This window comes from Arvicola amphibius, chromosome 8 (assembly GCF_903992535.2).
Source record: "Arvicola amphibius chromosome 8, mArvAmp1.2, whole genome shotgun sequence".
Lineage (NCBI taxonomy): Eukaryota > Metazoa > Chordata > Mammalia > Rodentia > Cricetidae > Arvicola > Arvicola amphibius.
Genome location: NC_052054.1, coordinates 87,434,201 through 87,460,778, shown reverse-complemented (window position 1 = coordinate 87,460,778; position 26,578 = coordinate 87,434,201). Strand labels below are relative to the sequence as shown.

Below are 26,578 nucleotides of genomic sequence, written 5' to 3'. Positions count from 1 at the left end.
CAGAGGTCACCTACTAGATCTGCTCAGATTAAGGGTGTGTACCACCAGGCCCATCTAGGATTCTTTTCTTTTATGGGCAATATTGTTTGTATCGTCTTTGAGAAATTTCTCCACCTCAAAGTCATAACTATTTTCATGTATTATCTACATGAAATAGATGTTTTTTTGTTTTTGCTTTTGACATTAATCTTTATAGTCCACATATAACTTTTAAAAACTGACAAATAAAAGATGTGTGTGTGTGTGTGTGTGTGTGTGTGTGCGCGCGTGTGTATGTATGTATGTATGTGTGTGTGTGTGTGTATGAGAAGAGATCTGGTCATTTGTCCTCATCAACTTAGACCATGAGACCCAATATGGACAAGTTCAACAGAACTGCCATATACGGGCTGCCCATGCATGCTTCAGCATTGCCAGGGCATAAATTTTCATTCATTCATTTATGTTACAAGATGAATATTCCTAGAACTATTTCTTATATATTTTTAAACATGATTCTAGATTTATTTCTTAAGGGTATGGGTATGTGTGTTTGCCTGAGTGTATGTATGTGCATTATATATGTGCAGGAGCCCACAGATGTCAGAAGAAGGTGTCAGATCTCCTGAAACTAGAGTTGCAGGCAGTTGTGAGCCATGTGAATGCTGGGAACCAACCCAGGTCCTCTGCAAAAGCAGTAAGCACTCTGTACTGCTGAGCCGTCTCTCCAGCCTTTCTTTTGGAAGCCACTGAAAGGCGGCATTTACTGGAAAGGCTGTTTCTCCTTCTCTCCTGTAATAACTGACTTATCTCTGTGTGCATGATCTGTCTCTGGAGTTTACTTCTGCTCCCTTTTTCTGTTTGCCTAAGCAGAGCTCTAAAGAAAGGAGATTTTCTGATTTCTTTCTGAACTGAAACTGCAACTGTGACCCCTTTTACTTTATAAATATGTGGAAGCAGTTAACTCGTTGTTGACTTCGTAAATGGAGTCTGTGAAGGAAAGTGTAAACCTTTGTCTGTGTTTTAAAATTTGATTTTTATTCAAGAGAAGTCCTCTCACATTACAAAACATAATAAAACTCCAAATGTGGTTTGTTGCTAGGATCCTTAGCTTTGTAAAATGCCAGCACATTTTTAACTGAAGGCTAGATGAACTTCTCTTTTGAGTCTGGAGTTCCACTGGACACACTGATGTGTGACCAGCAGCAGTCACCTCAGGTCTCTATGATCAATGGCCGTGATCCTCGGGTCTCCTGCGGTGGCGGTCACTTTTTCCTAGGCTGTTTTACCTTTTTATAATGTGATACCTATTGTCTCTAATGATGTTTTGTACAGTGAAATTAGTTGTTTTAGGTCTAGTTATAAATCTTTCATAGATGGCACTGAGAGGAGGAGCCAGTGGTCCTTATAACTGGTCCTAGGAGGTTCTTAAATTCTCTGATAGTATTACATAGTTTACAAATACTTTCTGCCGTACAAGTGATAGAAATACCAGGTAAGGTATTTAACCCCCAGCTCAGTGTGACTCATTGTAAGGCTTGATAAATGTACTCATTACCCAGTGTGCATTGTGACTGAAAGAAGGATGATTGGGAGTAATGTCCTCCTTTGATTTAAGGAAAGAACTGCGGAGTTAGAGAATGTGATCAGTTCTTACCGTGCTGGGTCCTAAGTCGCCTCCAGCCCAGACAGAGCAGTTGTCCCCATGAAAGGATGTGTTTGTTCATGTTGCTATTATTTCAATAGAACCAACTGTGAGAGCAGAGCTGATGGAACAAGTGCCACATATTGCACTGTTTTGTCAAGAGAACCGGCCTTCGATACCATATGCTTTTTCCAAATACTTACTACCAATTGTGGTTAGATATCTCGCAGATCAAAATAACCAGGTAAGAGTCTCATTTACTTGTTCTTAAAGGAACTTTCTGTAGCATAATATATGCCTAACCTAAGTGATGCAACTGGAATATTTCTTCGGGTCTAACTTTATGATTGTGTTTTCTAGAAGTGACTACTTGTCTTAGATTAAGGCATGCTTGTTAGAGCCCCCAGTGCTATCATAAAGGGTGCCGTTTACCAGTCTTCCCAGTGCCCTCAGTGTCCTGTTTGCCAACTGTCTCTATAAGAATTGAAGAGAATACCCACAAATGTCTACTAACTAGGTTTTGTAAGTTATGGAATTCTACATTGTGTTTAGAAGCATTTACCTTTACAAAAATTGTTGTAGAGTTTCTTTTTTTGGTTTGTCTTAGTTTTTTGAATCAGGGTTTCTCTGTATAGCCCTGGCTGTCCTAGATCTCAGAGACCTGCCTTTGCCTCCCGAGTGCTGGGACTAAAGGCGTGCGCCACCACCACCCGGCTGTTGTAGCACTTTTATGAAGTCATGTCTGTGCCTTGTTTATACTGTGGGGTTTCTCTTGGCAGGTGAGGAAAACCAGTCAGGCAGCTTTGCTGGCTCTGCTGGAGCAGGAGCTGATTGAGCGACTTGATGTGGAGACCAAGGTGTGCCCTGTTCTCGTAGAGCTGACTGCTCCAGATAGCAATGACGACGTGAGGACGGAGGCTGTGGCTGTAAGTCTGTCTCCTCGTCAGGCCAGCCGAGAGTAAGGCTTGAAAACTCAGCAGTAGATGCTGTCGCTCAGATCTGTGCTTCCTGTTAGCAGGATAGAGAAGTCCTAAATTAACTAGGGCTGTATTCACGTTTCATTGGTTACTTGGCATTGTTCTTATACCTAAAACACTGGTCTTTTGTTGATATAAAAAAATTGTAACAAGTTGCCAGTGCTCCCAGGTCATTCATGAGAACAGAAATGATCTCTAGCTTCTATCCCTTGAAGAATTCCCTTTTCATTATTTTTTTAGAGACTCGCTATCAATTAGTAATCAATTTAGGTGCTTTTTTTGTTGGTATTATTTTTATTGATGTAAAACTCAGAAAATTAATCACTTAAAATATAGTGTCATTCATTTAGTACAATCACAATATACGGTCATCACCCATACCTAGCTCCAAAACATTTGCTTTTAATTTCAGAAATTCCTCAGTAAAGAAAATCAGTTTAGGCATAATGTTGGTTATAGTAAAAAGAACCTAGCCTAAAAACATAACTATATTGTTCAGCACTGGTAAGAAGCCTATGGTTTCCCCACCCACATCTTGTTTATATTTGTTTTGGGGAAAACATAATTGTAATATGTTGCCTGGACCAGTGAGCAGACTGAAGCAGATTCTCAGCTGTGCTCTGTGAAACACAAAACTGGCTGTGGGGGTGAGGGCTGTGGGCTCTGTCTGCAGTCAGGTGCAGTTGGGGCTGTGGGGTCACGTTGTGGGCTCTGTCTGTAGTCAGGTGCAGTTGGGGTGGGGGCTGTGGGCTCTGTCTGCAGTCAGGTGCAGTTGGGGTGGAGGCTGTGGGCTCTGTCTGCAGTCAGGTGCAGTTGGGGTGGGGGCTGTGGGCTCTGTCTGCAGTCAGGTGCAGTTGGGGTGGGGGCTGTGGGCTCTGTCTGCAGTCAGGTGCAGTTGGGGTGAGGGCTGTGGGCTCTGTCTGCAGTCAGGTGCAGTTGGGGTGGGGGCTGTGGGCTCTGTCTGCAGTCAGGTGCAGTGGGGTTGAGGGCTGTGGGCTCTGTCTGCAGCCAGGTGCAGTTGGGGTGGGGGCTGTGGGGTCACGTTGTGGGCTCTGTCTGCAGTCAGGTGCAGTTGGGGTTGATAGGGTCACGTTGAACCTTCAGGTCAGTTAGGGAGCATTACCAGCCTAACAACCCGTCAACAGGACAGAGCTTGAAACTTATTTAAGTATTTGGTTATACTAAATTCATGTTTGTAATTTTTAATAGAAAGATCTTACTTTCTGCTAGATTTCATATCTTAACGTTGTAAATGATGTATTCTTAAACTTTCTAGGTCATTGTTATTTTATAGAACTATAATCCCTTTTTAGTCTGATGTAGATATCCTGCAACTTTTTTTTTCCTCAAGACACGGTTTCTCTGTGTGGCCCTAGCTGTCCTGGAGCTTGCTCTGTAGACCAGGCTGGCCTCAAATTCAGAGATCCACCTGCCTCGCCTCCCAAGTGCAGGGATCAAAGATGTACGCCACCACCACCTAGTGATATCCTACAACTTTCTTTTTTTTTTTTTTTTAGACATAAAGCTTTATTAAAGGAGAGAGGGAGAGAGAGAGGAGAGGGGGGAAAGCAGAGAAGTGGGGAGAGAGGCAGAAGCGAAGCTGCCTCTCCGAGAGGAAGATGGAAAAGAGCTCCTACAACTTTCTTAAATCTGTTTATTTATTCTGGTGACTTCTTTGTAGACTGATTGGAGTTTTCTTTGCAGACAATCTTGCCATACTTGACTAAAAAGTTTCTTTTCGATCTTTGTGCCTTGCACTTCTTGTCAGTTTGCACAGTCTGGGACTAGATGTATTTGGAAAATGCCAACAGGCCTCACATTTCCTTCTGTACTAACTTACAGTAAGAGCTAATTTTCAGTAAAGGTAACTCTTGCTTCTTGCACTATTAGCTGAAAACTCTGTGTATTAGGACTATGTCCTGAATCCCCAGGTCCCGGCTCCCACGTGAGCTTCAGTTAACTCCAGGCTAAGCCGACAATGTCTGCTCTGGAGCTTTTCCTCAGTAACATAGCTGTACTCAGTCCCATTCTTCTTAGATACAAGTGTGCCTTCCTACAGGCTACTCTTTTTATTGTTGTTGTTGGTTTTTGTTGTTGTTGTTTTTTTGTTTTTTTTTTGTTTTTTTTTTTTTTTTTGAGACCTGGTTTCTCCTGTATAGCCCTAGCTGTCCTGGAACTCCCTTTTTATATCAGGCTGGCCTTGAATTCACAGTCTACCTGTCTCTATTCTCCAATGTTAGGATTAAAGGTAGAATTTTTTTCTATCTGCCTTTTTGTTTGTTTGTTTTGTTTTGTTTTGTTTTAGTTTGTTTGTTTGTTTGGTTGGTTTTTTTGAGACAGGGTTTCTCTTTGTACCTTAGGAGCCTGTCCTGGAACTTGCTCTGTAGACCAGGCTGGTCTGGAACTCAGAGACCAGGCTGGTCTGGAACTCAGAGACCTTCCTCTGCCGACCGAGTGCTGGGACTAAAGGCGTGCACCACCACCGTCCAGCCCTTTTCCTTATTTCTTACTTTCAAAGTTATTACCAAAGTTATTAGGTCATTAAATAATAATTAAGTAATAGAAAAATAAAATGGATTTTTTTCTAGATTTAGTACACTTGCTGCATATTAGTTAATATGTATTTCTTTAAATTATTAAATTTATCTGAAAAGGCCTTAGATGTTTTCAATGTGAATTTCTTTCTCACTTATTTTAGATAATGTGCAAGATGGCCCCCATGGTTGGGAAGGACATCACGGAGCGCCTCGTCCTCCCTAGGTTCTGTGAGATGTGCTGCGACTGCCGGATGTTCCACGTTCGGAAGGTGCGTCTGCGCCCTGTCTGCTCCTTGTATGCAGTGATGGTGGGGCCTAATAGACGGCTTTAAAGGAGCTCTGCATGTGATACTGAAGTGTTAGTAATGGTCTTGTTATAGGTCTGTGCTGCCAATTTCGGAGATATTTGCAGTGTGGTTGGCCAGCAAGCTACAGAGGAAATGTTGGTAAGTATCTCAGATGTTAAAGAACAGACAATGCATTACAGAGTAGTAGAGAGTTTATTAACATGGCCCCATGACTACAAAATAGAATGATGTTTGTAAATTTAGTGCTTTAAGTTTCTGCAAGGTGGCATTTGAAATGTGTTTTGATAATGATGATTTATTAAAAATTAAAACATGTGAGAAACACATGCATAGTTAGCTTCCCCATTTCTACTTAATAAATAAAGTCTAACTTAACTGCATCTTTGATCTTTCACTAGGCTACTCTGGCACTTAAATGCTGGAGCAGAGCAGTTGAGTTGTGTGTGCTCCTGTTGCACAAGTTCGTATGTGTAGAATTTGCCAGATGGGCTCAGATGGGAGCTCTTGGGGAATGTCGAGTTGTTTGTTGGTGCTTTTGCATTTCTAGAGTGAATTGTAAGTTGAATGTAATTCATTAAAATTTTCTGAGTACTTTTATTAAACACATTTTCTACTTTTAAAGAATATCCAACATTTAAAGTAGAAAATGGAAGGTAACTGCGGTCACTTTCTGTTTGTGCTCACGTAGCTGCCCAGGTTTTTCCAGCTGTGCGCTGATAACGTGTGGGGAGTGCGGAAGGCCTGTGCTGAGTGTTTCATGGCTGTCTCCTGTGCAACATGCCAAGAGATCCGGCGGACAAAGCTCTCAGCACTGTTCATTAACTTGATCAGTGATCCTTCACGTTGGGTAACATTTTTTTTTAAACATTTTGAGTCTATTTCAAACTAAATATGATTTTTTTAAAAAAAAAGTTGTTTTAATAGTTTATTCTCTTGTATGTCTATGTATGTTTTGCCTGCATGTATGTATGTGTACCACATGTGTGTTTGGGGCCCATAGAGGCCAGAACCTCTATGTCAGATCCTCTGTAATAGGAGGTACAGACAGTTGTGAACTACCATGTAGGTGCTAGGAATTGAACCCAGGTCCTTTTAAAGAACAGTCAATACTCTTAACCACTGAGCAATCTCTCTAACTCCATGTTTTAAAATTTAAGAAATAATTTAAAATGTCAGGTGGTGGCAGCGTGTGCCTTTTTTTTTTAAGATTTATTTATTTATTATGTGTACAACATTCTGCCTCCATGTATGCCTGCATGCCAGAAGAGGGCGACAGATCTCAACACAGATGGTTGTGAGCCACCATGTGGTTGCTGGGAATTGAACTCAGGACCTTTGAAAGAGCAGCCAGTGCTCTTAGCTACTGAGCCATCTCTCCAGCCCCCAGCGTGTGCCTTTAATTCCATCACTTGGGAAACAGCACCAGATGGTTCTCTGAATTTGAGGCTAGCCTGGTCTACAGAGTAAGTTTCAGGATAGCCAGAGCTGCGCAGAGAAACCCTGTCTCTGACTGCGTGCCCCCCCCCCAAGGAAAGAATTCACAATTTACAATATATGTGCACAATTCATACATGTAAGAGAAGATAATGGAAGGTTATTAAAGGTTGTCTCTTTGTTACATGGAGAGTATTTTTTTTATTTTTGCAAATACAAATCATGTTAATTTGGCTTGATATTTAATACTCTGGCTTTTTCTTTTTTAAATTTTTTTTTTTATTTTTATATACATTGGTATTTGGAGTCAGAAACACTAGAACTTGAGTTACAGAGTGTTGTTATCTGCCATGTGGGTGCAGGGAATTGAACCTAGGTCCTCTGAAAGAGCAGCTAGTACTCTTAACCACTGAGCCATCTCTCCCCCACCCCTTTTAATGTTTATTTTTACTAGACACTGAGTGTATCCATCTTTAATCTCAGTACTCAAGAGGAAGAAGCAGGTAGTTGAAGGCCAGCCTTGGTCTACATAATTAATTCTAGGCCTGCCAAAGCTACGTACGTAGTAAGTGTGTCTGTCTGTGTGTGTATACCCTGTGTGTGCTCTTGGGGTAAAAGGAAGTGTTGAATTCTCTAAATCTAGAGTCGCAGAGTTTGTCTGCCTCGTTATGGCTAACGGTCTCCCCTCTTTGAAAGTACTGAGCATACTTTCTGTTCCACAGTCTCGGTTCTTTTCACTTTTCTTGTTTTTGAAGCTTACAAGAAGGCTTTTTAAGGATATGATATATTTGTGTTTAATAATAGTCTGTCTTACTCAGATTCTCATTGTTCAAATAGCCAAGTCAAACTAAAAACTGAAAGTTAAAAAAAATTACAATGCTTTCTAAATTCTAAGTAAAGAAAGATTGAGGTTTCCTTCACAAGGCTTTCCTGTTCTCCTGTACTTTGGTATATGCAGACTAATCACTGAATATGTGTGCATTATCACTTTATTTTTGTTTATTGTTTCTATTTCCCCTTAGGTCCGCCAAGCAGCCTTTCAGTCTCTGGGGCCTTTTATATCCACCTTTGCGAATCCATCCAGCTCAGGCCAGTGTTTTAAAGATGAGGGCAAGAGTTCCGAAGAGTCATCAGCAGGAGACAGAAGCAGGTATAACGTCAGAGCTTTGTCTTCCACTGGGCCAGTTTAAACACACGCTTGTATTTAAGCTAGTTACGTGTTGAATGAGAAAATGAATTTAACACATTTAGCTTGATGCTTCACACAGAGAAAACCGAGTGACAAATTTGATAGTTTCCTGAATATTTAATGAATTATTTGCCTAGTAAATTGTTGGTGCTCAGAATACACAGGCTAATGATTATAAATTTATTAAATAAAGTTTTTAAACTTTGCCTCTAAAACCTACTTTAATAATGTTTATTTTTATATGTAGTCCACTCTGACTTTTATTTTTCCTTAGAGTCAGTTAATCTAATGTGGATCTTGGATTCTCTACAGAATGATCATGATAATCCCTTAATTGAAGGAAGCATTTTAGTAATTTGTCCTAAATTAATGTACTTATTAAATAGAAGTATAACTTAACCAAAAGTTCAATAAAGGTTGACAGTCTTATATCAAGACTTCTGCATTAAAGAATTTCAGTTGATTTTATTGGAGTTACACATTTAGAGAACTGCTTGGGTCTAAGAGTGAATGGAAGTCGCATAAGCTTCTGCAGTTACGCCTATGTTCTTGAAACAGCCCCCTTGCCATGATGCTAATGACCATTCTCTTCTGTAGGTCTTGATACTGTGGTATTTGCTTTCTTGGTGTTTTGATTTGACAGTTCTTCCTTTCTCCTCTGCTGCCTTGTTTTACCCTTTTGCCCGTTCTCCTACTGTCCTGCCAAACACATCTGAGGTACTGTCTTTTTAAAGGAAGAAAATGGCTTCTAGTAGGCATGGTTGTGGTGCTTTTAAAAACAGATGATGGAAGGAATTTTATAAAAATGGTGGGGTGGGGGAGTGTTACCTGCTTTACATTTTTGAAGCCAACTTACTTTTTCTTAAATGATCTTTTTAAGTATAGTGAAGATGGCACATGACTTGGTTTTAAATCTGGAAAGTTCTGATAAGTGAATGTGTGAACATATAGAGAAGTGTATGAGACAGCACAGAGCGTTTTCAGTAGAAGCAGATCGTAAACCTTTCCTTTCTTTGTCACAAATGCCTGGCTCTGCTCTTGTAGTATAAAGCACCGTCAGCACGGCGTGAACAATGCATAGCTGTGCTTCGGTAAGATGTTATTAATAAGAGCAGTCGCTGGGCTATTGGGCTGTACTTGATGACTGGAGGTATGTGGCTTTATGGAACAACTATTTAACAGTAGTTTGGTTTTTATATTGACTTTGCATTATAATATTAGCTATGTATTGGTATCGAGGATATTATTTGTAGCACTGGACTATCTGTATTACCACTGAATTGTGTTATGATTAGTAAAGGGAAGAGAACTCCTGAGTAGGGAAGGATTTGTTGTAAATGCTATCAAAGCTTGGGCACACTTCTCTTCTACATCCTAGTCTGGTATTGCTTTGCCTTTGATAGCACTGCCATATTTTCAAGCTAGTATAAAAGCTGAGAACCCAGTATGAACCAGAATTTGGTTTCTCTTCTCAGGGTTTTCTCAGTTCCCTAGAATTCATATCTCTTAATATCAGACCAAGACAGGAATGGTTTTTTTTTATTTTTTAAATGATATATTGTGTTTTTAGCTGTGTATGTGTATCTGTCTGTCTGTGTACATACACGTGCACTGGTACCCATAGAAGCTAAAAGAAATTAGGTCTGCTGAAGCTGGATTTACAGGCTGTTATAAGCTACCCATTGTGGCTGCTGAGACCCAGACTTGTGTCTTCAACAAGATCATTGGAGTCTTCATGGCTGAGCCATCTCTCCAGTCTCCTAGTGAAGTTTTGCTTCTAGGTTTCTGCTAGTTTATTTTGTGTGTAGTGAAACATTTACTGTTTTAAAACATTTACTGTCACATAGTATTCTTAGAAAGATTTATTGATTATAGACATGTTGTTTTTATCAGATCTGTCAGGCTATCAATACTTTTGAAGATACTGATAAAGGCTCCTGACAGAGACAGGGTAAAGCTTTGAGATCTGTTTTGTACAGTTATGCAAAGCTTAAAATAATGAGGTCTGAGGCTATAGTTCAGTGAGGGAGCACTTGCCTACAGTGTGCCCTGGATGGATTCCTATCAGAACACAAGTAATTATGCAAATTGGACACTCCTGTGTCTGTTGGAACAGTTGCATTGTTCTCTGGCTGCTTGCTGTTCTGCCTGCACCCTGCTCTGTGTGTTCACCCTGCCTGTTTTACCTACTGCTCTGTTGGAAAGCAGTTCATTTCAGATGTATTGTCTGTTAACAAAATACTTGTCAGTATGTCCACTGTCTCCATACCCATACCTTCCAGAATTATAGCCTAACTCTGCCAGGAAGTTAAAAGCATTTTTTATATACCACTTGTTTTCAACTATGTCTTTTTAAAATTACATGTTTGCTTTGATCATGCTGTAGTGTGTAAGCACATCCAGTGTAGCAGTCTGATTTTTATGTTTAATACCTTCACTGGCTCTGGCAAATACTGGGTACCTTTATTATTATTATTATTATTATTATTATTATTATTTTTTTTTTTTTTTTTTTTGTAAAATCCATACATTTATGCAGTAAATCACTACCTACATGAAGCTTTTCCTAGTGCCCCTCCCTGCCTTCTCCCACCTTTGTGGATATTTGATACAGGGTTCTGTCTGTGTAGTTCTGGCTGTCCTGAACACAGAGATCTGCTCAACTCTGCCTCCCAAATGCTGAGATTAAAGGAGTGTGCTACCACACCCTGGCTTTTGTTTTTCCTTTAATTAAAACCCCCATAAATAAAGATCTTGAATGAATTATTCTAAGGACCTGTGGTGTTGATCTTCAAAACCTTAAGTATATGAACAATAAAACTGATGTTGGCATTGGAGATATTCCACTAACATTAAGGCCTCATCTGACTCCTTCCTGGGGTAGTTCTTGGAAGTTGTGTCATGGTATTTTCTTTAGTTTGGCTTGGTTCTCTTTAACCACGTTCTGTGAGTCAGTTTTTCCTTGAAGTAATTGTCCTAGGTTTGCCAGGTACCATGGCCTCTGCTAAGAAAGCCTGAGGGTGTTGATTATTTACGTGCATGGGAATAAGAAGCAAGACTGAGAGGGTCTCATGAAGCTGGAACTGGTCTTGAACTCTGATCTTCCTGCTCCTACTTGCCAAGTACTGTAATTACAGGCTGGCTCCACCACACCTGGCTTACATAGGGTTTTTTTTTTTTTTTTTTTTTTTTTTGAGAGAAATCTCTAACCTACCTCTGGTGCTCTTGTATGCACATATCTTAGAGGCAAGTGTAGACAGAGACTGTTTGTTTGTTCCCACGCCTAGGCACAAATAATCACACAGAAACTATATTAATTACAACACTGCTTGGCCTATTAGCTCTGGTTTCTTACTAACTAACTCTTACATCTGAAATTAACCCATTTCTTTTATTTTGTGTATCACAAGGCTGTGGCTTACCTGGTAAAGTTTCAAGTGCTGTCTTCTCCGGCACCTATATGGCATCTCTCTGACTCCTCCTTCTTTCCGCCTCCATCTGCTTGAAATTCCCACCTTACTCTATTCTGCCCTGTCATAGGCCAAAGCAGCTTTATTCATTATCCAGTAAAAGCAACACATATACAGAAGGACTTCCCACAATAGGCGAGTATAGCATAGGTCTGTAGACCAGACTGGCCTGGAACTCACAGAGATTCTCCTGCCTCTGGGATTAAAAGCATGCACCACCACACCCAGCCAGGGTTGTTAGCTTCTAATTAGTGCTATAGGCATCTATTCAATTGCCCTAACCAGAATCTGGGTGCCCAGCAGGTTCATTTGTTTGTTACCGCCAGCGTGAAATGAGTGAGTGCCTACAGCCACCCACCTCTTTAATGACTGTTGAGTGTTCCTCTGCAGCCCGCAGGCACACCTGCGTTTAAACACCATGTCTGCTGCTGACACTCCAGCTTGTTTCCTACACTGCTTCTACAAAGGTCTTGGGAAAAGAAGCTCCATCTGTTAGGTTTTACAGTTGCGTCATTATTTCCGACAGCCCGCAGTAGTCAAGAGCATCTGGCTGAGCTGCCGGGCTCCAGAGGCTTTGTACCCATCTCAGCCATATTCCGTCCCACTTCAGAAAGTCACAGTTGGCTTCTGAGTTTGCCATCTCTTATGTCAGCACTTGCCTTTATATTGCTGTTTCTTCTTGAAAATGCTCTTCCATTTGCCTCATAGCCACATCATTTTCTCTAAAGCCATGTGGTCCCACTTCCTTCTCTGCATCCTTTGCTCGATGATGTCAGACTTCTTTGCTTGGAATCACATACTGATTTGGGAAATGGGGTAGAAATTTATTTTTGAGACACTCTCTCCCTGTATAGCCTGACTGTCCTGGAACTCACTCTGTAGACTAGGCTGACCTGGAACTCATAGAGATCCCCCTGCTTCTTGCTTCCTCTGTTGGTACTAAAGGTGTGAGCCACCACTCCTGACTGCATTTTAATCATCATGATGGTAATTTGCTTTTGTAGTTTACTGTTTGTTTACCTGTAATTATAATCTCAAGGGTAATAGCTATAATTTACATTCAGTTTTAGATTTTTGGTGAGAATTTTTGTTTTGGGTTTAACTATGTAGGGCCAGGCTCCTTTCAAATTCTTGATTCTCTAGCCTCAGTCCCTCAAGGGCTGGGTTTACAGGTGTGCACCACCTCAGTGGCTTGTTTCCTTTATATGCTAAAGATCGCTGTGCTAGGGGTGTGTGTGTGTGTGTGTGTGTGTGTGTGTGTAAGCCAGAGGTTCAGGCATCTTTCTCAGTTATTTTCCACCCTATTTGTTGAGATAGGGTCTCCTACTGAACCTGGAGCTTGCCAGTTCAGTCATGCTAGGAGACAGCAAGCCCCAGGGAGCTTTGTTTCCATCTCCCCAGCACTGGGACTAGAGGTGTGGGGCTCCTCGTGGCTTTTTACATAGATGCTTGGACGTGGGTCCTTACACTTGTACAGCAGGCACTTTACCTAGCCCTACATACCAAACCTGAAGCCTGATTTATTCCTGGATCCTAGTAGGTGCCCAGTAACTACCTGATAATAAAAGATTGGAGAGAAATAGTAAAACTGAAGGCTGTAGTTGAGGTGGCAGGTGGCAGTTCATCAGGAGAGTGTACTGTTTGTCTTTATCTGTTGCATCATGATTTCCTTCTTGAAAAACCTGGTTTTGAAGTAGCATGGGAGATGAAGAAATAAAAATATTCTTTATTTACATTAAGTAGATTATAATGTATTTTATGAAATGGTTAGTATCTTCTCTGCTACCCTCCTTATCCCTTTTATAAGCAAAAATAAGCAAAAATGTTTTGATTATCAGCTTTCACTGTGTCGTTGAAACAGTGGCAATATAAATAATCCCCAAATAAGTAATTTAAAATTTTATGTATCCTAGAATCCACTGTATAGGTGTCTTCCTGCTGTTACTGATATTACAGTAGTATTATAGTATTCCAGGATTCCTAAGCGTCACGGTCTCCAGCTGTTAATAATGCTTGACTGCTTAGACAAGTTTGACAGGTGTTTATATCTCTGAATGTAGAACAGCTGGTGGGAAGAAGTGGTGTGTAACCCACAAGACTATTGAGTTCCTGTGGATAATCTATACTCTAAAGCCCTTAGCTAGTCTAAATGCTGTATGCCATACTTTACATTATATTTTCCCAGTAATTATTTCTGTACTTCCATGTTTCTTTTTTTCCCCTAAATGAATCAAAGGATCAAAGATTTTGGTGCTGTAGAAGAGGAGCAGGTCCGGCCAGAGGATGCTCCCGCAGACTTCAGTGCCAGCCTGGAGAGCGCACTAGAAGACTGTGCTGCTGAGACTGCTGGGAACTCTGCAGGTGACATAAGTGTTCCAGAGGACAGCTCCTCACTCTGTACTTTGTCCTCAGAGTCTCATCAGGAAGCAGCTAGCGATGAGAATGATAAAAAGCCTGCTAACTGCACGACTGCATTCCGGCCAGAGGTTGGCACCAGCTCCCCAGATTCCACTCTCTTAGATCAGGATTTGTTCAACTCCTTCCATTTCTGGAGGACTCCTCTACCTGAGATAGACCTTGATAGAGAGCTCCAGCAGGACTTTGGGGAGACACTAAGCCCCGAGAAAGCAGGAGATGCACCTGACGTCCCTGGACCAGGTTCTCCTAATATCACCATGGCTACCCGGAAGGAACTAGAAGAGATGATAGAGAACCTAGAGCCACACATAGATGACCCGGATGTTAAAGGTATGGAAGAGTCCATTATAGTCTTTTTTATTCTAAAGGTGATTTTTTTAAAAAAAATTGCTTGGTTTTTGTTTTTTTGAGAAAGGGTTTTTCTGTAGCTTTGGGGCTTGTCTTGGAACTCACTCTGTAGATCAGGCTGGCCTCGAACTCGCAGAGATCCACCTGCCTCTGCCTCCTAAATGCTGCAATTAAAGGTGTGCGCCACCACTGCCTGGCGTTGGGTCTCATTTTAAAGGAAGAACTATAGTCTCTATGGTGGGCATAGGTTTCTGTTTTCCCATATATATGTTGTTTTAGGAACTGTAGACTTTTACAAGAATGATTTTCAGTTTTGTGTTTTTTGGGATTATACATGCATGGCCTGTGTCTTCCATTGTGAACAACAGCTTTAGTGTTTTAGTGGTTGTTCAGTTCTAAAGACAGCCTCGTATCAAGTCCTTAGGAATGGGAACGGGTGTTACAAAGCCCTCCTTGTTCTGCCTGCTGCCGTCGTGGAGCTAGACAGTCAGGACGGTGCTTTCCTGTCCCTTGGGGACTTGTGGTATTCACGGAAATGTCTTGAAGTGTAGGCATGATGGCACACCCTTTAATCCCAGCATCAGGAGGCAGAGACAGACAGATCCCTCTGTGAGTTCTAGGCCATCCAGGGAGAACTTGTTCTTAGGAAAAAAATAAAACCAAAATTGTAAATCCCGTAACTGCAGATCTTCAGATCCAATACTGCTTTTTGGATTTTTCCCCTTTGTTCCAAAAACTAAAATTTCTAAACTATAGGGTTGCTCAGTATTGAGAAATCCCCATTTTAATGCAAATAAAGTAAAATCTTAAGTAATCCTTTTAAAACAAAAACCTGTCTTTTGGCTTCTTTGTGGGGACGACCTCATTCTGTAGCCAGGTTAGCTTCAAGCTTGCAGCAGCATCTCCCTGCCTCATCCCCCTGAGCGCAGGAGCAGGTGTGAGCACCGCACCCGGTCCAAACCTGTCTAAACTTGGGAAGACCGCAGCTGTCTGGTAGGTTAGCAGGCATCTTTGTTTACTTTCATTTATTGTGATTTTTAGAGTTTTCCTGTTGTAATTTCACACCTGAAAAGAATGAAATTTTATTACATCTTTGATCATTAATATTATTTTAGTTTGATTGACTTTTATATCTATCTATATAGATATTTTTAAAATCAGGTTCCACAAATGACAACATATTATTATATTTGTCTGAGTCTGGCTTATTGTGCATAACATTATTTCTAGTTTTTATCTTAATCTTTAAGACTCACTGGGGCATCGTTCATACCAATAAATGTCATTGCCCCTTTGAATGAACAGTTCTGTGAGATCTGAGAAATAGCCAAATGACTGCTACTACAGTTGAGCTACAGAACATCCATCCATCTATATCCCTCCCCTATCCACTTCTGAGGGTTGATAAACCAGAATTCTCAGAAGTGTCCCTTCTTCCCTTCCATTCTCCTCAGTCCCAGAGGAGAAGAAACTAGACGTATCCACAGCTAGTGATAGTCAAGTGTTTAATATCTTCATTGCTTTCAGCTTTTTACAAAAGATTTGTTTATGTGTATGAGTACTCTGTGCATGTGTGCCTGCACACAGAAGAGGGCACCATGTGGTTGCTGGGAATTAAACTCAGGTCTTCTGGAGAGCAGCCAGTGCTCTTAACAGCTGAGCCATCTCTCCAGCCCCCACCTTTTTGTTCTATTTTAATTTTTGGACTTTTGAGATAAGGTTTCTCTCGGTTCTGGAACTCATTCTGTGTAGACCCGGCTGGCCTCGAGCTCAGAGATCACCTGTCTCTGCCTCCTGAGTGCTGGGATATAGGCCTGTACCACTACTGCTGGGCTCTTTTTTTTTTTTTTTTAGAGCCTGTCCTGGAACTAGCTCTTGTAGACCAGGCTGGCCTCGAACTCACAGAGATCCGCCTGCCTCTGCCTCCCGAGTGCTGGGATTAAAGGCGTGCGCCACCACCGCCCGGCTAGCTGGGCTCATTTTTATTCTTCCTCAAACTTAATTTTTATGAAAAAGGCTTGCCAGCCAGGCTTTAGATCTATTCTGGGTCTCTCATTACATTATAGTACCTGTTAATTTTCTAACATGCAGTAGACACTCAACAAATATTATAGAAATATTTGATGCAAGGTTTCAAGTTTTTCAAAATATAAAATGATAAACCCTTTTTAAGTTTCATAATATGTCTTTGTTTCTGAAGATGGCTAATAAATTATTTGACTTAATTACATTGTAGTTAAGAAATTTCATTATAAATATTATGTTATAATTTAACTGATTGTGTTTATAATTCAACTGTGACACCCGGAACAATTTAAATTTGTCATGCAGTGCTTTTAGTTTTTATTTTATCTGAGAGCATATTGGTTTAATCTGTGTTAATTTAAGTAGCTGTTTTCCATTTTATCATAAAATGTTTTGAATTTTTAGAAGTTTGTTCATTAATTTGGAGCTCCTTTTCTTTTTTCTGGTTCTTTCAAGACCAGGGTTTCTCTGTTTAGCCTTAGCTGTCCTGGAACTCACTCTGTAGACCAGGCTGGCCTCAAACTCAGAGGTCCACCTTCCTATGCCTTTCAAATGCTAGGATTAAAGGTGTGCACCACCACCACCTGGCTTCTTTTTCTTTTCTAAAATGGTGTGTTATAGAGCAGTCATTCCCTTTAATTTGTGAGAAAATACGTGTGTGTGTGTGTGTGTGTGTGTTTAAGGCAGACCCTTAATCTAGAAACAAAGGTCTGAGCAGTTGGGGAGACCAATGCGATGCTGCCTTGTAAACCATCTCTTCCTGACAGTAAGAGTAGCGGGAAAGGAAGCATGCGGCTCCTCCAAGGGGGTTTCCGTGTGCACATCCAGGTCACAGCCACAGCTGTGTCACTTGCTCCCTTGTTGTTACCCTGTAGGAATCGTCATAGGAACAAGACAGCTTCACCCTCCTGTGATCACTGGTGGTCTTATTCCTTCTTTGAGTTTTTTTTGTCACAAGTTTAAACTTTTTCATTAGACTACAACAGGAAAAGGAAAAACCCTTTTGCTAGCTGTGGACACAATAGCTCTCCAAGGAATGGTCGACAGAACAGATCCTAAGGGGTGAAACACAAAAGATGGTAGAAAGGCCCCCCCTTTCTAAGAGATGGCCTGTTGAACTGCAATCATAACTATCTTGATACACACGTATGGCCTGCAGGTAGGACATGCCTGGATGGGAGTAGGTAGTTCCGGGAGACAAGTGACATGCCTGTGTCAGACATGTTCTGATGCTCTTGAGCAGCAACTACAAGGTTAAGATCCTGTCGTGCACTTCAGTGGCATGGTACGTGTTACACATTGTGTAGTCAGCGTTCAGTTCTCCTCAGCGTTAGAAACCTGAAAGACGCCAGAGGGAGCTAAAGTGTTTATGATAATTACAGATTACAGCTGAATTTTTGAAAACAATGAAAATCACCAGACTGTCCCAGGAATAAACACCTTTATTGGCTTTATTAGGTAACGGTGACCCACTGAAACAGAAGTTCCTGGTGTGTCCATGGCCAGGCGCTTAAATGTTTTTAGAGGACCACCCCCACAGTAGAAATAGAGTTTAAGAGTGAGAGTGGCCTACTGAGCCAGGGACGGCTGAGCTCACTAGCGAAGCATTCTGCAATAAGGCTCTTCGCCCTTTCTAGGTCCTTTATGTAGTGCCTGCTTTTCAGGCCTGCTCTGTTTACATGGAGCCCAGTGGAAAGGTGTCCAGTCCTCTGTCACCCACTTCTTGGTCTCTCAAAGATTTCTTTGTTTTTTGACAGTTTCTTACATATAAACAATACTGTGATTATAGTGACCTCCATTACTGCCTGCTGTCCCCCTTTCTTTTCCTCTGTACGTGGTCTTCCCACACTGTCCCCCAGTGACCACACCATGAAAGATGGCGACATTCCTCCTTCAGCCCTGTTAACGGTTTCTCGGAGACATCAGGGTCCCTGCTGTGTTCACAGTCAGAATCGCGGCCGATCTGGATGACTGTTTCATGGCAACCCTTCCTCTCCTTTGGCTCTTCACAAGGGTGTGCCTTAGTGGAGGGGGAAGGGGGACAGCATAAATGGCCAGTTGAAGGCTGAGTGGGCAGCAGTCACTTCTCACAGCACTTTGACCAGACACGAGAGTCTGCATTGATGTCTGCAAAAAAGGCAAGAAATTCTAGAAATGTTGTCACATACAAATAAGTTATTTTAAGCAATAAATTTGCATTTGAAATGTCATATTTTATATGCGCAAGAGGAATGTTACTTGAAATAAATGTTAATTATGTATATATGCGCATGTATAAATTTCTCATTTATTGGGTGGGGAAGAGAATGCCTTTTTATTAATTTGAATTTTCTGTGTATAAGGAAAGCAGTATTGTCAGATTTAATAACTAGTGCTTGCTAAGTTGTTTAGGCTTTGGGCAAGTAAGACAATATTCTTGGGATCCCAGTGTTTGAAACAAACTGTAGTAATTTCAGTCTCAAAGAGGGATAGTGAAGTGGGGTAAAGGTGGTGTTTAGGTGTAGCTGCTGTTACTTTATGTTGGCAGGTTTGTGTGACTGCCTTTCTGCTAGAGTAGGTTCGTAAGTAGGGCTGGTAGAGAAAAGTACAAACTCTGAAACTGACCCTGTGGTGGCCTAGAGGAGCCTCCAGCAGCCAGGCAGCACCGTGCACAATGAAAGACTGATGCTTGGCCATCGTAGGCTTTTTCAGCTTTTGCTGGCTGTGTCAGACATACATGTTGTACTGATAACAACTCATTTGGGTAGCAAAGATGTTGCCGTTCCGCTCACTGTTGTTCTTTGCCCACAGCACAGGTGGAAGTGCTGTCGGCTGCACTGCGCGCTTCCAGCCTGGATGCTCACGAAGAGGCCAGCAGTGGGGAGCATCGGAGCGAGCTACAAGATGACCTGGGTGTGAATGAGCTGCCGGACTGTAGCTTAGAGCAAGACGCTTCTATGCCTTTAATCAGCGCTGCCGAGGAGGTAATGAGCTCAGTGGTATTTACCAAGTGAGGTGTGTGAACACGCAGTCTTGCTGGGGACGGTTGTAACCAGCACTCTAGTTAGTGAGTTCTATTTTGTTCCTCATTTTCTAGCTTTTCCTTTTGTATAATGTAAAAATAATTATCCTCACCACATCCTGTCCTTGTGACTTTAGTGTCATATTAAAGGCTCAAAGTCAGTCCCAGTCCTGTCTATATGACCTCCTCTTAGGCGAGTGGATGTTAACGTAGCTCACTGCAGTGAAATAGTCTTACTGGAAACAAAGCCCTTTATCAAGAATAATTAACTCTTCCCTTTTCTTTTTGGAGAGGCACTTTGTTTCTGATCGGACCATTTCACTGCAGCAAGCAACACAGTATTCTGAGCAGAAGATCGGGACTTGAGGCCATGTTGCGGAGGGCTGTGGCATTGTCTGGACTCAAGTGTGAGGGTGGGTACTGTTACTAGCATCGTCTTTGCTGCGTCCATAGCTGTCCACAGGCTCCTACCCTGCTTTCCTACTGCATTTCCCTCAAGCCAGAGTCACATAGCATGTTTCTTCTCTCCTGTTTATAGACACAGAGAAGGAATGCCACTCCTTGCCAGAATGCAGTGTGCAACTTAAGTGATAGCCTTCAGGGCCGAGTCATGCAGTGAGGGGGAGAGAGAGTTCTTAGCGCTGCAGTCAGTGCATTTCTGCTTTTGTTGATGGCATCTGATGCGGTTGGAAATGTATGGTACTTGTGCTTTGGAGAGAAACCCTGACCGTGTAGTGGAGATTTGACTGCTATGATCCACACGCATTGTGGAGCGGATTTTGTGTTTGTTTGTGTAGGAGTGTGACTGGTAAAAGCAGCTCCTTGTAAAATGAGTTACTATGAACCATGAGTAGGAATAATAGAAAACTACAGGACACTGTTGGCCGCTACGAGAGTTGACTGGAAGAACCCTCCTGATATTGTAAATGAGCTGATTAATTTTTCATTGTTTTTATAATTTTTTTAGATTCATTTGATGTGTATGAGTGTTCTGTCTGCTTATGTGTCTGTGTGCTATGTACGTGCCTGGTGCCCACAGAGGTCAGAGGAGGGCATAGATCTCTGAGAACTGGAGTTTTAGAGGGTTGTGAGCTGCCATATGGGTGCTTGGGATTGAATCCAGGTCTTCTTAACCATTGAGCCATCCCTCCGGCCTCATGAACTTTCATTTTTCTGAAACTCCTTTTTCTACATTTAACAGCTATTCCACAAGCTTGGTTTAAAGCAGGACTTCTTAGGAGGCCTTAGCATGTTTATAAACCCTTAAATTCTAAAGAATCTCTCTTATCTCTATCTTTTGATTATCGTGAGAGGTAAGTACCCAGTCAGAGAGGTTGAGAAGGGAGGACAGTCCTGGGCAGGGCAGTTCTTGAAGTAGACTTTTCTCCTGACAGAATGCGGATGCCACTCCTCACTATGTCCACGGAGGTGCGGACATGACCGCCAGTGGTGGCTTCAGCCCTGAAGAGAGGAGATCAAAAGTACAAGTGAGTGGCAGACGTGTGGTGTGGTGGTGGGGTTCTTAGTCCTCCTAAGCCACTTCTGACCTCCTACCATTACTCCCTGTGTAATGGGTGGTGATCACGGGTGATTGGTAGAAGCAACGCAAAGCACGTGATTTCCCCTCACATCTGCTAAGGCCTGGTGTTCGTAGGGTATCCAAACCAAGGTGTGTGCCCTTTTTGTCTTTGGAGATAAATAGTCATCTCATGCTGCTTAGCTATTTCCTCATGTCTAAGTTGCTAAGAATTGCACAGTATAGCTTGACCTAGGAGATTTGAGTGTAAAAAATTGCCCAAAGCCAATATAAAATATTATTGATGTTACTATGATTGCATTCCAGTTTTAGAGATTTTATTTGCCTTGGTTTTTTTTGGTTTTTGTTTGTTTTTGTTTGTTTGTTTTTTTGTTCTTCAGTCAGGGTCTCACTGTGTAGTCTAGGTCCTCATAATGTCACAGACGTGTAAATACAGGGTATGCCTTACCTTGTCCTTCATTTCCTTAGTGGAAATGTACTTTGGCAGTCTTCCCACGAGCAGGTCAGAGCCTCCTAGCCTGAGAGCTGCACCCCAGTCTCCATAGGTGCTGTGGGTCCCTGAAGACCAGTCTCCCAGACAATTCTCTGCGTGTTGTTTGCCTTGGGGAGGTGTTATTGGACAGTATATGGTCATAGTAGGTAGTGTTTCTTATTTAAAGTAAAATCATCATGCATCCTGTTTTGAAACACAATTTTTTCTCACCTATATTGTAAAAATATTTTAAAGTCAGTTCATATAGATCATCTCATTCTTTTAGTAAATTTCTTATGTTTGTGTGCAACATAGTTAAAAGAGAAAGGCAGTAGATTCTCCTCCACTTACCCATTTTACCTCCGGAGAAGCACCTAGTCTTTTACCTCATCTTCCAAAAGTACATTGCACACGCCTTAGCAAGACTGTATGCACGTTTTCCTCATAATCTCCCAATAGATGTGTGCACTCTGGTTTTTTAAATCTCCTAGAAGGAATATGGCTTACGATTTTTTTTTTAAAGTGGGGGGTTTTTTGTTTTTTCGAGACAGGGTTTCTCTGTAGCTTTGGTGCCTATCCTGGAACTAGCTCTTGTAGACCAGGCTGGCCTCAAACTCACAGAGATTCCCCTGCCTCTGCCTCCCGAGTGCTGGGATTAAAGGCGTGCGCCACCACCACCCGGATAAAGTGGTGTTCTTGAGACAGGATCTCACTCTGTAGTTTAGGCTGGCCTCAGACTCAGATCTGCCTGCCTCTGCCTCCTGAGTGCTGGGATTCCAAGTGTCCATGGCCATGCCAGCTCAGTAAGTTTTGCAATTTCCATAGAAGGAACGTGGCTTCAACCTTTTGTTCCTTTATTTGAACATAGTTCTAATACATATAACCCAGGCTGGCTTCAGACTTGATCCTCCTGAGTTCTGAGATTACAGGCACACAGCATCATGCCCTTGCTTAGAAACACATTGGCAATCATGTGGTCATGGCGGAAGCTCAAAAGGAACTGCCACATTACAAGTCTTGCTTGTAATGTTTCTTATCAACTTAGCAATTAATTCTGGACTTTAACTTGTTTTAAGCGAATTTATTCGTTTGTCTATTAACTTATATATGTGTGTATATATGCATACATATGTACATTTGCTTAGTATATGCCCTCTTTGGGGGTGTATGTTTGTGACATGTTGGTGTTTGTGTACATGTGTGTGGAGACCACAGGTTGATGGTGGTGTGTCTTCCTTAGTCACTCCCACCTTATTTTTTTTTAAATTTTTTAAATTTTATTTTATGTGTATGGGTCTTTTGCCTACATGTACATGTGTGCACCACGTATGTGCCTGGTGCCTGTGGAGGCTGGAAGAGGACACTGGATCCCCTTGAAGCTGAAGTTACAGGTGTTTGTGAGGTGTGACGTGGGTGCTGGGATCTGAACCCAGATCCTCTCTGCAAGAGCAACAAGTACTTTTAATCACTGGGCCATCTCTCCAGCCCCCCAAAAAGGTCTTTTGCTGAACCTGGAGCTCACCAAAATCTGGCTAGACTAATTTGCTAGCAAGTCCCAGGAATGCTTCCTGACCCTTTTTAAAAAATTATTTATGTGAATTGGTACAATATGTACATGTGTCTCTGTAAGGGTGTCAGATTCCCTGGAGCTGGAGTTACAAAACACCTGTGAGCTGCCTTGGGGTGCTGGGAATTGAACCCGGGTCCTTGTGAAGAGCAGCCAGTGTTCGCAAACCACTGAGACATCTCTCCAGCCCTGCATGTGTGGCTCTTTACATGGGTGCTGGAATCTGAACTCAGGTCATTACGCTTGCATGGCAAGCATTTTACCAGCTTGGCTGGCATCATAGTTCTTAATCTCAGCCACTAGATATTTCAGTTTTTGACATTAATATTGATAGAGTTAATTTGTCACATTTATGTCTGACCTACTGAAAATATATCTAAATGTTCAAAATGTGCTATGTCATTTCTTTCTTGGTTAGGATGTTGTACCACAAGCGTTATTAGATCAGTACTTGTCTATGACCGACCCCTCTCGAGCACAGACAGTCGACACTGAGATTGCGAAGCACTGTGCATACAGCCTGCCGGGTGTGGCCTTGACTCTTGGCAGGCAGAACTGGCACTGCTTGAGAGAGACCTATGAGACCCTGGCGTCAGACATGCAGGTGAGTGAGTGTGGGTCTGGAGGTGGTTAGTGTTGGCTTCCAGAGTCTCAGGAATTGTGTGTCCTAGATGTGTTTGGTGTTACAGGGAACCGTGACAGGGTGAAGCAGCATGAGCTCCCCACAGTCCCATGTTGTCGACCTCAGTGTAGAATCATTCTTTTTACATTTTATTTATTTATTTATTTATTTATTTATTTATTTATTTATTTATTTATTTATTATGTATACGAAATTGTGTGTATGCCCGCAGGCCAGAAGAGGGCACCAGACCCCATTACAGATGGTTGTGGGCCACCATGTGGTTGCTGGGAATTGAACCCAGGACCTTTGGAAGAGCAGGCAATGCTCTTAACCTCTGAGCCATCTCTCCAGCCCCCTAGAATCATTCTTGAGACCAAACGTCCTGCTCTAAGAGAGCTGCTTTGATTTTTACACTTAACATGATTTTTCACACATAATAGAACTGTAATTAGACCCACGTTCTGGTGCCTGGGTGCCCAGAGCATTGACGAGCACATCTCTCAGAGCACATGGGTAAACCCTTGACCTAGGGGTGTGTGCACATGTTTTTTTCCTAGGCTTTGACTTAATTTCTTGTTTAGGCTGATTTCTATGTGCCAAAAATTGGTTCCTCCTGCCTCCTATCCATCCCAATAAATAAACCAAAAAGCCAGTAACAAAAATCCTGTCCTTTTAGTGCAATTTATACTTAGAAAGGGACTGGTTTCTGCAGGTAGTAAATGCAGTGATTATACCCATTCATGGCACAAGTGCTGTTGACTCAGCAGGATAGAACCCTCCTGTGATCCAGGCCCTTGACAGTTCCTAACCACAGGCCCTGGGCAGGGAACCACAGAGCCTCAGTTTCTATCACATGGATTCTGCCATCAGCAGTTCTCGGTCTCTGCTCTGCAGAATTCTAGGGTGCCCTTACATGGCCCTTCTTTCTGTTCCATCCTCCACAGGGCCCTCTGGCTTGTCTCTTTCATGTGGTTAGTGTACAGGTTTACCGTGTGTGTGTGTACATGTGCTACACACACCTTTTATTCTTGTGTTTCTTAAATTGCCAGTTTTGTACAAAGAAGTTTTGGGTTTTATCCAAGATAATGCAGCACAGACTCTGAAGGGAAGCATTGTGTGGGGCAACAGGGGAATGCTTAATACAGTGGATGTCAACAGATAGGGATCCAGTGCTCACAGAATATAGAAGTTTGCGAGCTGATTCCCAAACACTCTTTAATTATAAGTGAAAGGGAAACTACTTACTAGTTCCATAGAGTTCTGAAATTTTTATCATTCTATTCTGATGGAATTTGTTTTGTTTTGAGACAAGGTCTCACTATGTAGCCCTGGGTGAACTGGAACCAGGCTGGCCTCCAATTCAGAGATCCAACTGCCTCTGCCCCCCAAGTGCCGGGATTAAAGGCGTGATATGATTTTTTTTTTAAAGTGTATCTGTGCATGTGGGTGCCAGGAAATGTGTGCGTGCATGCACAAATCAGAGGACACTCTGGATTTAGCTCTCTTCTGCCAAGTGTGGGATCCATAAATCACGCCTCTACCCGCTGAGCCGTCTCACTGGCCCTGATCTAAGTTTTTGAGATTAGTAGCATTTAAAGTACAACACATTTTGTGTTTAAATTTCTAACACAGTTTTTATTTCTACAGTGGAAAGTCCGAAGAACTTTAGCATTCTCCATCCATGAGCTTGCGGTTATTCTTGGAGATCAGTTGACAGCTGCAGATCTGGTTCCAATTTTTAATGGCTTTCTAAAAGACCTTGATGAAGTCAGGATAGGTGTTCTTAAACACTTGCATGACTTTCTAAAGGTAACTTTTAAACTCTTTTGCATAAATATGTACTAAAAGTCTACTCTAAGCCTAAATTCCTCTTTTTTTCTTTTCTTTTTTTTTGTGCTAGCAATGTTTTTATGTATTTTTCTTTTGTTTTGTTTTGTTTTTAAGACAGGGTTTCTCTGTGTGGCCTTGGCTATCCTGGAACTCACTCTGTAGACCAGGCTGATCTCAAACTCAGGTGGTGCACCACCACCACCTGGCTGTTTCTTACTAAAGAAATGGAGCCATTAAGTTTTGTTGGTTGTGGCATGATATGCTTTTCCAAATGTGTTCACTTAGGGACAACACGATGTTGACACCTTCCATTAAGTTTGATCACTTTCATGTGCGGTCTACTTAATTTCCTTGAGAATCAGCCATTCTCCATGGTAGTAAGAAACTGGAGAGACAGGCCTTGAGTTCTGTGACTGTCTTATCCCTAGCCTGTTACTCTAAAGCCACAGAGGAGTCTGATGTGCATGTGTGTGAACCACACATATGTTCAGAGCCTGTGGTGGTCAGAAGGTGGGGTCTGATGGTCTGGAACCAGAGTTGCTATCATGTGACTGCTGGAAACAGAACGTAGGCCCTTGACAAGAGCCGAGCGCTCCTAACCACTGAGCTGTCTTCTCTAGCCCCTAAGACCCATTTTTTAAAACAAGGTCTGGGGAGATGGAATCTGAACTCAGGTCTTTGGCTTTCAGCGAGTGCAGCAGCCAAGTACCTGTGTCTGTCCCCATGATGGGCTATGGAGATGGGCAGATCACAGCAGGTGACTGGACAGCCAGCCTAGCCAAAAAAGGCAGGTTCAGTGAAAGATAGTGTCTCAAATGAGCTAGAGCACATGATGCTCTCTTGTGGCCTCCACATGGACCTGTACCTGCCTGCACACTTCTTTAGGAGAATTATCATATTCTTCAGTCTAAAATAATGTCTGTGCCTTGTCCTAGCTAAATAAAAATGTCTCCTTCTGTCACTTCAGCTTCTTCACATTGATAAGAGGAGAGAGTACCTTTATCAGCTCCAGGAGTTTTTGGTGACAGATAACAGTAGGAATTGGCGCTTTCGCGCTGAACTGGCAGAGTAAGTTCTCACCCTATTGATGTTGACTTGCAGGGATAGGTTTGTCTCAGCTTTCCCTTTTCATGGTCCTCCTGGCCATACACCCGAGCTTGTTTAGGTTCTGAGCCTTTATCATCCCTGCCTCACCTCCCTGGCCACCATGGAGTTA

At 42.1% G+C, this 26,578-nt stretch overlaps 1 protein-coding gene across 1 annotated transcript in view; it reads left to right on the top strand.

Annotated features, from left to right (window-relative positions):
• The window catches only part of Ppp4r1 (protein phosphatase 4 regulatory subunit 1), a 55,180-nt gene that overhangs the window by 23,628 nt on the left and 4,974 nt on the right, over nt 1-26,578 (top strand). Inside the window, exons 5-16 of the mRNA XM_038339090.2 lie at nt 1,726-1,868; nt 2,404-2,550; nt 5,300-5,407; nt 5,519-5,584; nt 6,135-6,293; nt 7,903-8,030; nt 13,776-14,287; nt 19,121-19,293; nt 20,726-20,818; nt 23,326-23,511; nt 25,180-25,341; nt 26,330-26,430. Coding sequence (XP_038195018.1) covers nt 1,726-1,868; nt 2,404-2,550; nt 5,300-5,407; nt 5,519-5,584; nt 6,135-6,293; nt 7,903-8,030; nt 13,776-14,287; nt 19,121-19,293; nt 20,726-20,818; nt 23,326-23,511; nt 25,180-25,341; nt 26,330-26,430 — 1,978 coding nt within the window. The remainder of the gene's footprint in view (nt 1-1,725; nt 1,869-2,403; nt 2,551-5,299; nt 5,408-5,518; nt 5,585-6,134; nt 6,294-7,902; nt 8,031-13,775; nt 14,288-19,120; nt 19,294-20,725; nt 20,819-23,325; nt 23,512-25,179; nt 25,342-26,329; nt 26,431-26,578) is intronic.